The 11,192-nt window shown below is 39.4% G+C and overlaps 1 protein-coding gene across 1 annotated transcript; it reads right to left on the reverse strand.

Moving 5' to 3' along the window:
- Nucleotides 1-9,700, reverse strand: LOC306864093 (GPI ethanolamine phosphate transferase 3-like). Its single transcript, XM_079407806.1, has 11 exons — nucleotides 9,460-9,700; nucleotides 7,971-8,452; nucleotides 6,791-6,934; nucleotides 6,532-6,655; nucleotides 6,263-6,422; nucleotides 5,722-5,901; nucleotides 3,847-5,392; nucleotides 3,552-3,755; nucleotides 3,229-3,416; nucleotides 2,896-2,966; nucleotides 1-2,174 (listed from the first exon to the last, which is right to left on the reverse strand). Exons 2-11 carry the CDS (start codon nucleotides 8,449-8,451, stop codon nucleotides 2,045-2,047), a joined length of 3,228 nt encoding a protein of 1,075 aa, XP_079263932.1. The 5' UTR covers nucleotide 8,452; nucleotides 9,460-9,700; the 3' UTR covers nucleotides 1-2,044.
- Nucleotides 9,701-11,192: the final 1,492 nt, after the last annotated feature.

Consider the following 11,192-nt stretch of genomic DNA (forward strand, 5'->3'; position numbering starts at 1 on the left):
ATGCTGGAAAATGGCTGCTTTTATTTTTGTATTTTCATTTCTAAAGGTTACAGCAGAACTTTGCCACCTCTGGCCCAATATATCATTGCCATACCTTCTGAAAATGGGGCACCACATTATTTACAGTCATTATTCTTGTGCTTTATACCAAAAAAATTATATTTCTGTAAAAATTAAATCACAGAGAAGTACCGATAAAGACTGTAAAAGAAATACACCCGTCTCAACTGTTGTTAAAAAAAGTCACTCCCTTAAATATGTGAGAAAGATCTAACTATTATTTAAAGGGGAAATGTCACATAACACGGTTGAACAGAAATCTCACAGACAGATGAATTTTGCATGTCGATCATTCCTCAGCTTAACAGCCACTTATGCAAAAAAGTACCACTCATGGAAATGAGAGCACTTTTTTATTGAATTTACCCTGGCACTTACAGACCGCAGAATCAATCAGATTTCAGTGTTTTTTTAGATAAAACACTGCCCTCTGCAGGCCAACAGCTGTTCCAGCAAACGAAATCAAACTAGAACACGAACACACACACTTCAAATTGTACAAAATATTTAATCGACTTTCTCCCTTTTAATCAATGAATTAAAACAATTTTAGGACAATTAAAATGATTTCTTTCACAGCTAATTCAATCGTCAACCCCACATGAAGACATTTAAAAAAAAATTTAAATTAAAAATTAAAAAAAAATTCAGCCCTCACACACAAATGCACCAGGCAGAGCAGAATACTTATTGCATTATGGCTAAATTAACCTGAGCACATGATGTAATTATCTTCCCCATGCATTTCTCACAAAAATGAGATCAGAAGTCATTTAATCCATAAGTGAACTAAATAAGTAACAGTCCATGCAAATTGAATGAACACAAATTTCATTCACTAACATCAAACAAGGTTAGCATTAAAGCTAGTGACCCGTTATCTAGGTGAGGAATTTAAAATAGTAAAAAATACTTTTCAAGTGGTGCAAAAAAGTTATATTCTGCACCGCTTGAAAGGCATTTCTACTATATTGTTATTGGTTCAACCCTGATGCTTGAGTGGTTATTGCTAGGGAATAGACAGGACAACACATTAACATGAATGAGCTGTTATCAAACAATGTTCAAGCTTTAAAAAGAAAACATGGTCAGGGGGATTAAACAAAAAAAATTAAAAAAGTAAGTAAAAAAAAAACAATAGCTCCAGTCCACTGCTGAAGTCAATGACGCCCTCAAGCATGCACTTGTAGCTTTTAAAGGGACAGTTAAACCAAAAACACTCCTACCACTTACACTCCTCATCATTTACCTATCAAACCTGTGTGACTTACTTTCTTCTGTAAAACACAAAGGAATGGAAAAAGGTTTGGAAAAGAGCAGCTTGGACATTCTGCTACAGCACACCTGTAGCAGAATATCCAAGCTGCTCTTTTCCATACAATGAATATGAAATGGTGTCCACAATTGTGCCTGGTCCCAATCCACTATTATTGTATGGAGCAGCTTGGTCATCTAAATCACTGCTTTGAGGTTTGTAACCACATGAGGGTGGAAATGACAGAATTTACATTAAATGTGAACTGGCTCTTTAAATATTGGAACAGCAGGGGTTTTCTTTTCATACCATTGCAACACTGTGGAGTTCATGTAGCCCTTCAAATGTAATAACTTATAATCATCTCTATAATGACCTTGTGGAACATGGCAGTAAAAAGACATGCACAAAGATAATCTTCTCTCTCTTTTTCAATACAAAGGCAGCAGAACAACAAAGGGCGACAGTTCAATAGCTTGTCGAAAGCATAAGGACTGTTGCAGTCTTCTTTTATAAAATATCAACTTCAGTTTATCGACTTCATGTATTTGAAAATGAGGAGATGCTTTAGACCTCTTTGGTCCAAAACAGACAAAGTCAGATGCAAAACAAATCTGGTTTCCATTCGTATGGTTGGCAGTGGAGTTGAGGAGGATGACCAGCACATCTCTGAAGAGTTCTGGATTGGGTTTGTAGGAGGAAAAGGGGGCGTGGTCAGGGTAGCCAGTGCTACCTGGAGTTCTGAGGGAGGAGTTTCTTAAATAACCCGCCCACTGATATGTCCACCCTCATAACCATGGCGAACCCCAGTAGCACAAACACACTGCCCACAATGAAGCCCGATGCCTCAAACATCAGTCTGCCGAAGAGAAAAATATATCTTAGAATGCAGTTAAAATGAGAAGAGCTTTTTTAATCTTTAACTTACACTGAAATCAAAGTTTATGGTAGCCCAGTAGTGCACAACACTACGAAATCTCCACAACACAATGCATAGGACTGATTTTGTTGTATTGTGCAAATTTTGTTGTGTTGCAGCTCGCTTCTGTTGTGCTAATTTTGTTGTGTTGCGACTTGTTTGTTATGTTGTGGAGATTTCATTGTGTTGTGTACTACTGGGCCAATGTAATAATTACTGTAATTACAAGATGGAAACCAGCAGATTCTACTCTGGTTTCTCTGGCAACACTTATAACGCCACAATGGATCCCTGTGTGGGTTTGTTCATAATGATGGCAAACTGCTTCACTACATTAATTTACCTCTTGTGAAAGTCAGTTGTCAAACTCTTAGTCATAATTCAGGGTTAACATCATCTACTTATAAAGCGTGACAGTTAGCGGACTAAACTCGCTCAACGTGAAAAGCAAGTGGTGTGTGGGTGAATTTTAGTAATGTTATAAAGGGCCTCGTACAAAACAACATTATCAAACACCATCAACCACCATTGTTCAACCCATCAACTAGTCCATTTCAAAAATGTGCACAGCCCTAGATCATTTGATCAATACCTTAAAAAAAAAAAAAAAGTGATTAGAGGTAGAAGAGAAAGATACAATAAGTTAGAGATGGTGACTCACTTGGGTGCAAACACTTTCCACACCATGAGGTGTCTCCTGAGGATGGCTGCAGCACAAACCGACGCAAAAACCTAAAGGTAAACAAGTTATTTCTAATTTATGATCCATTTTAGAAGAGCATGCAAATCACATTAGATGAGAACACATTAGCCTCTACACGCCATGACTAAACACAAAAATACTTATTGGAACAATTCACACAGTCTGGTGAATGATAAAAATAACAGTGCGATTACTGTAGAACACCATTTCACTATAAAGGAGGTCACAGAAACATCGTTTAGATTAAAAATGTCGTTGTGCCTGACTTAATGGGAGTGTTATGCAACGCACCTGCACTCCATTCACAAAGAGGTAGCGTGCAGCAAGCTGCAGGAGACCCGAGCTGAACTTCTGAGGGTTCTCTCTCAGTCTCATCTCCATGACAGCGTCCTCGCTCTCTTCCGCTCCTGCTGAGCGTGTACGTCGGGTCCCACGCAGCTCGCACACCAGAGGCCAGAACAGCAGCAGAGGACAACCAACTGCATGTGCAAATTAGACAGTGATCATTAGAAATGGAAAGAAAGAATGGACAGAAAGCTTCAAAAAGATGCTGATAGAGAAACAAATCTAATGTGAATGATGTTGAGAGTATCCTGGATCTAGTGTTAAGTTACCTGCAAAGATGATGTGAGAGGAGAAGGTGTTGAGGGTAACCAATGATGCAGGAAGTGCAGTGCCTGTGTGTCCTTGAGGAAAGCCCACAAATGCAGCACCCCACTGAATAGAGGGGAAGGTAGGCAGGTGTCCAGTTGCATGGAAAAACTGGGTGGCTGCCAGAGACCATGAAACCACTGGAGCCCATGGCACACTGAAACAATCTGGGAGGGTTAAAGTAGGAAGATTTGATGCATCAGTTGTAATAGCTCAGCAAGGCATAAGTTGTGAAGATAACAATGGAGTGTGTCTTACTGGACTGCTTGTGAAGGCTGGAGAGGTTGGCGCTACAGGAGTGGATGTGCAGCATGGCTCCGGCCTCCAGCAGGAGAAGCAGGAAGGCAAGAGCCATTCCCTCCGGATGGAGAAGCAGAAGCACCAATCCCAGGAGCCCACAAAGCAGGACCAATGGGGCAGAATACACTGTACCCAGCCCGTAAGCCTCCACAGCTGGCCTGCTGTCAGTTTCGCCACTTTCCATGGCCCCATCCTCCAGCGAGTGTCGGATGCGCTGATACAACTGTGGTATGAGGTGGTGCAGTTCAGCCTGTGGACTGATTCCTGTACTGGCTCGGTATTTGGGGGGTGGCAGGGACGTTCCTCGAGAGTTCAATGGAGTCCTTGACTTGAGGAACACTGTCATGGGGTCCACCCACAACAGGAGCAGTCCCAGGCCCAGCAGGCAGAAAGTGGTTCGAGGCAGGAACACTTGAGCTAAGCCGATGAGTTCAGACAAATTCCTGAAAGTGTCCTCTGGGGTGGCACTTACTGCCCAGTGCAACCCCATGCAAACACAGGCCAGGGGTATGAGGAAGCAGGCCAAAAACAGTGTCACACTGGTACAGTTGAGGTTCCCGTAATGTCTGAGCCATCGGTGTAGAAGGTACCCCCACAAGGCCAGTGAGCCAACGGAGAGGACATAGTGGAGGTTGCGCAGTTGGCTGTTCTGTACTCGTGAAAGCGGGGAGAGGAAAGGAGAGGGCTGGCAGGTGCCCTGCTCCTCTCGGCAGTTGTGGAAGGAGAGGGATAGGTAGAGCGATCCGACCAGCACTCCCAACCAAACCAACAAGATAGTGGCCTGCCGTCTAACCACCGAGTATGGCAGCGCTGTTGGGAGCAGCCGAGGTGGCTTCTGGGTGTCTTGTGGGGGAAGTGGCACCAGGAGTCCATCCCAGTTTAGACAGAGAGGAACATAGATGCTCAAAGTGAAGAGCAAGAAAGTAACCACATTGCCCTCATAGATGACATAGCTGTCTGAGAGTAGGGAGGCACAGCGCAGGAAAAGCACCAGAAGGGCCGGCGTGAGGAGGTCAGAAGGTGACCACCTCTCTTTTGGAGAAACTCCTCGAGTTCTCCATAGAAAAAAAACCTCAGAAGAAAGTGCTGCAGCTCCCACACTCCATGAGAGCTCCAAATATCCTTGCAAGAACAGATGACCTGCAGCTACAACTAGTCCCACGGCCAACCCTGAGAGTATGGGCAACTTCAGCAGGCCTTCCTGAATCACTACGTGAGACAACTCAGAAAGGACATAGCAGAGCATACAGGCAACTCCTAAGATTAAGAGCCCAGCAGCCATTTTGATGGGACTGAAACGGGCCCAGGAGGCTCTACAAGTCTCCCTGACAGCAGTCAGATAGTTCTGCATGGAGACGACTAGCTCAAGAGAGGGAAGATGGCCCTTGTGGACAGCGGCCAAGTACTGAGAGGAAATGTTTGAGAAGTCAGCACGCAGCTGAGACAGACTGTCTGGTGGGATGTCTTTGGCCATGTTAGAGTAGGTCTCCAAGAAGCGGTTTACCTTTATGGAAGAGTGAAAATGGAGGAATCAGACAGAATTTAGCTAAATTCATCATAATTGTTGTACTAAAGAAAACATGAGATACAAGACAACGCAGGCAAATGAACCTTAAAACACAGACTAAGAGAAATTCCTCTAACACTGGGTTCCTCAAATCTTTTCCTGGAGGGCCAATCTGCTGCAGAGTTTAACTCCAACCCTGATCAAACTCACCTATCTGTGATTTTCTAATGATCTTGAAGACTCTGATTAGCATGCTCAGGTGTGTTTGATTAGGGTTAGAGCTAAACTCTGCAGAGTGGGCCAGATTTGAGGATCCCTGCTCTAACCTGTTTGACGTTAATCCACAGCGCCTCAGCCTGGCTGAGTCCTGTAGGTGCACCCCGGGAGCCATTCTGAGGAAAAAGTGGAAGAAGAACCTGGCCCACACTGCTATAAGGAATGGGCACTCCCAGCAAAAGTGCCAGCGTGGGCACCAGATCAGTCTGAGGTACTACCTCGGGTTCCACCTACAAACAAAAAGATGCTGAACTCCAAATGTATGGAAAAAGTCAATAGATAACCCAAAGACAACATTTAAATTAGTCTCTCAGTGGCACTTTTTATTTTAATTTTTCTCACATGTTAGGAAATGGAAAATGGGGAAAAGGCACATAAACAATTTGGTTTTTAAGTATCCAGCACAAGTAAACAGTATTAACGCTATTATCATGCAATTACAGACCAATAGTGTTGACTACAGCCTTACTACAGTATATTTTGTGACACCCCACATTTTTCTCCATCTGGCCACCCAGTTAAATTTTTCCTGGACACACCACTGGTAGTAAAATATTAAATATAGACAAATCATAACAGTGTCTCTTATACCTGGGAGCCTGGTGCTGGAAATAAGGGAGATGAACTGTAGAGAAACAGAGCAGCATCTGTCTCTTTCAGGCTCTCTCCACCGTGATCCCCAGTGTCTGTCATTCCATGATCACCCATCACCACCAACAAGGTGTCGTTCTTCAGACGCTTTATCACTGACCTGGGGTCAGCAGTGAGTAACAGATGAAAAACAATTGCATAATGCAAGAAAATATAATAAAACTAAAAACATGGCAGAATGTGGGTAGATGAATGAGACTGCTGCTAACCTGATAACTCCATCCATCTGGGAGAGTTTCTCAGCCATTGCAGGGTGATCCGGGCCAAATCTGTGCCCACAGTGATCCACACCCAGGAAGTGAGCAATCAACACATCCCAGTCATCCCCCTCCACTGAAAAGAGCAAACAAAAACCCTTGTTTACAGTGTAAACATGAGAGATATGTACATCTATTTACAAAGTAAACAAAGTGGGATCTTAAACCAACCAGGCAAGTTTCTAATTGATGTGCTAATCATTCTGCTTACTGGTAGGATAAATGTTTTGGAGAATGCCGTTGTCAACAGTATGCAAATCCTTCACATTGAAGGAGGGGAAGGGTAGTGATCTGTGGAACTTCTTGGGGAAAAGACTCACCCATGTGTCATCCCCCATAAAAACAACTCTCTTGCCTTTTTAAAAGGAGAAAAAAATGCAATGATTAACAAAGACTCCAGCAAAAAAAGCTACACTTTGTGATCATTTTAATGTAAACACGATTCATTTAATTTGATAAAATTGTGACTTTATAAAATTTATACAAGTGTCATTAATTGCAATAATGGCAAACAACATGATTATGGTAATATAATGCTATAAATATTTTTGTTTGTTTTGGCAAATCTCACAAAGGTCACAAAAATAGGTCCAGGTCACATTTCAGCCTAAAAATACAAAAGAAATACAAAATACACTACTGTTAAAAAAAAAAAAAAAAGTTAGTAAGATTTTGAAGTTTTTGAAAAAAAAAAAAAAAAAATGCTTATCAAGTTACAATAGAAATAGTAATATTCTGAAATATTACAATTTAAAGTAAACATTTTATGTTTTAATATATTTTAAAAAGTAATTTGTAATTTCTGTGATGCAAAGCTGAATTTTCAGCATCATTACTCCGGTCTCTCTTCAGTGTCAAACCTTCAGAAATCATTCTAATATGCTTATTTTCTGCTCAAGAAACTTTGTGGAAACCATGATACATATTTATCAGGATTCTTTAATGAATATAAAATTCAAAAGCACAGTATTTACTTATGTTTATTATTTTCTGTCATTTTGATCATTTTAATGTGTCTTTGTAGAATAAAGTATTTAAAAAAAATAAAAAAATTAAGCACATTCTCATTACCATAATTCATCTGGAAGTTTAAGATTTGGGTTTTTGATAATTCCCAATTTCCCATATTTTTATTTACCATGTAATGGCAACTTTTACTTTAATACAATATTGTTTCTATTTAAATCAGCATATTTATAGCGGCATATTTAAAAACGTAAAAAAGTTTTGTGGTTTTTGCATTGCAATGAGATTAGTTGGAAAATTGCTTTTAAATAATGACAATGTGAAAAAAAAATTGTGGTCCTAAAAATAGTCTTCCTTTTCTTTAGAGAAAAATATAATTTCTTGACTTTGGTATAAAGGAAAATCCCAGTTGCAGATTCACTCACCCACTTGGCCCAGCTGGTGCACTAGATTGTCTTCCAGGATGGCGTTGGATGCGAAGTTGTTCCCCACATCAATGAACGTGGGCAGGGAACCTGTGGTAAAGCCTTTGATCCTCTGCATGGTAGTGGTGGGCGGATCGGCCCGAAAGGTGTAGAGTCTGGCATGAGAGGGGTGAGACGATGCCATCTCATCTAACACCGGCAGCTTGTTCTCAAACGGTTTGGGTGCTGTGTTCTCCGGATCATAGCGGGTGAAGTCGGCCTTCAGAGCGTCGATGATCAGCACCACTGCCCTACGAAAGCGTGGCTCACTCAGGCAGAAATCTCCCTTCACCTGAACTCCTGGAGACAAGACGTCGGCACAGGTGCTCGTTCTGTTGACCTCCAGTCTGACTAGGAGGAAGCCTCCCACAAACAGGAAGATGCCTGTGTAAAACACTGAGCAGACCCAGATGAGGGTGACCAGGACTGGAAGTCTTCTCATTCTAGGCAAGATGGAGATAGAGAATTAACAATGGTTTCTCTGTAGGATTCTTCATTTATTCATTTCTTCAGTGTAAAATCTGCCAGTTTAATTATTAAACAACAGTATGATATTACAAGGGAAAGGAAGCTTCCCCTGTGAATTTGTCAACTGTGTTAGAGACAAACTGTATGCCGTACAATGACCGTTTTAAAATAATTTTAAGGATCTTTTTTTTTCAGATATGTGCACAGTGAATATGGACTTTTTTATTATTTTTTTTAGTAAAGATTCTGCCTTTTATTAATACAATTATATTATATTATGCAAGGATGTGTCATCTGAAAAATGGCTTTACAGGGTATCTTAAGCCAACCATATATTAATTTCTTGATATATAAAAATTAATTAAAGATACTGCAAATCATAACACTGGACCTAATATAGTTCCTAGTCAATTAATATACTCCTTAATGGGTTACTGTAGATTAAATATTGAATAAAATGACGACACGTTCAATAATGTGATAAAAATTAAATGTGTAAAAAATAACATCAAATTATGTTGCTTGCATAGTGTTGTAATAAAAATTTTTTATCTAACATTTTTCTCAATGTGTTAAACTCAAGACTCACTTTAAAAAAGAAAAAATGCACACTGAAAAAAAAAAAAAAATTTAAGCAACAAACGCAATTTTAAGCCAACTGAAACACTGGGTACACAAAATATTTGTGTAAGACTGTAACATTTTAAAACTTAAAATATAACATAAAATAAAATATCACTAAACACCAAGTTCATTTAAACATTTAGTTCCCTTCCTAGTCACCATAAGTGTAACACACTAGGTTTTGAGACACAGTCACAACGAGCAAATGTTACATAGCAAGTAAAAACCGATACACCAACCTTTAAGAGAGTAACTGTATAAGTTATATTAGCCAGGCCTTACTAGCACATACTAGGGAATGCACCTGAGACGGAGTCCATAACTGCAGGCGAGTGTGTTGCATGCTTCCAGTACTGACCTTGCTTCTCTGCGTTCGTCCTCTCTCTCTTCAGGATCGTAAATGTAGACCGCGCATCCACTGAATGGGGCCTAAAGCGCCGCAGGTCCACCAACATCTGGCAGCGGTGCTATCAGAGCTTCACTGCTGCTCTACACTCGCTGACATGCAGCCTAATTGCATGTCGGTTTTGTTTAAATATTGGTCATCTTGCAGCCCGGTTTCCACTTCCGTTGACATGCGCAGTGCGCCTGACGGTTACAGGTTAAGACGACTATCAATATAAAAGACACCGTTTTCTGATCTTCAAAATAAAAGCCTCTCGGGTCACGCTACATCAGTTTAGAGCAGGGGTGTCAAGCAGTTCCTGGAGGGCCACAGCCCTGCACAGTTTAGATGCAACCCTAATTACACCCGATCCAACTAATCAAGGCATTAGGCTTATTTGAAAACTACATGGTTTGTGTGTTGGAGCAGGGTTGGAACGCCCCTGATTTAGTGTCTCTTGTACTGGCTCAAATTTATGTGATTGTAGTAAAATAATTGTGGCAGGATTTTATTACATTATTATCTTATTACAACAAATACCTCAGAAATATATTTTGTTTTTTAATCAACTAAACTTAATTTGTCCAAAATAAATTAGAGGTTATTAAATTCTGGAAAATGTTTTTGTTCCAGAATCTTTTCTTTTCGTAACTTTTTATTTTATTATTTTATATTATTTTGTTTTATTTTCAGGGGAATATAAAGCAAACTTTACACACCATAATGCATCATACCTGGAGCATGGAATGTGTGTTTGTCATTTTTATTTATTTTTTATTTTATTTATTTTCAGGGCAATTTAAAACAAAATCCACACAGCATAATACATCTGATATGGAACATGTTTTTATAACTTTTTATTTTATTTTATTATTTTATTTTGTTTTATTTTCAGGGGAATATAATATAAAGCAAACTTCACACAGCATAATACATCATACCTTGAACATGGAATGTGTTATTTTATTTTATTTTATTTTATTCAGGAAAATTTCAGTAAAACAGTTAAAAAATAATCAGGCCTTTGGTTAAAGACTTCACTTTCTGTGAAGATTAAATGTGACAAGAAACATTAATTCTCTTTGCTTAACAAAATAATAAAAAATGCACATGGACATTCAGTTATATATACTGTACAAACATTGTACAAATTGTAAAAAAAAAAAAAAAAAATAGATATTTCTTAAAGTGAAATAACATAAACATATGATCCTGAGAAAAGTACTAATTTTAGAAAAAAAAAAATATTTTGATCTTTTATTTAAAAGATTCACAAACATCTAACCTTTCATTGGATAACAAGAATTTAAAATGGGGGGAAATATCATTATGAAATAAATGTTTTTTCTCTAATACACATTGGTCACACTTTTATTCAATACTTTTTGAAACCTCCATTTGCTAACAGCTCAAGATTTTCTCCTATAATGCCTGATGAGGTTAGAGAACACTTGACAAGAGATCAGAGACCATTCCTTCATCCAGAATCACTCCAGATCCTTTAGATTCCCAGCTCCATGACGGTGCTTCTTCTCTTCAGTTCACCTCACTCATTTTCTGTAGTGTTCAGGTCAGAGGACTGGAATGGCCAGCAGAAGCTTGGTATTGTGCTCAGTGACTCATTTTTGTGTTGTTTTTGAGGTTAGTGTTTGGATTATTGTCTGGTTGGAAGATCCAAGCATGCCCCATTATAAGATTTCTAACAG

The sequence above is a fragment of the Barbus barbus genome (genome assembly GCF_936440315.1).
Source record: "Barbus barbus genome assembly, chromosome: 45".
In the NCBI taxonomy this organism is placed as follows: Eukaryota; Metazoa; Chordata; class Actinopteri; order Cypriniformes; family Cyprinidae; genus Barbus; species Barbus barbus.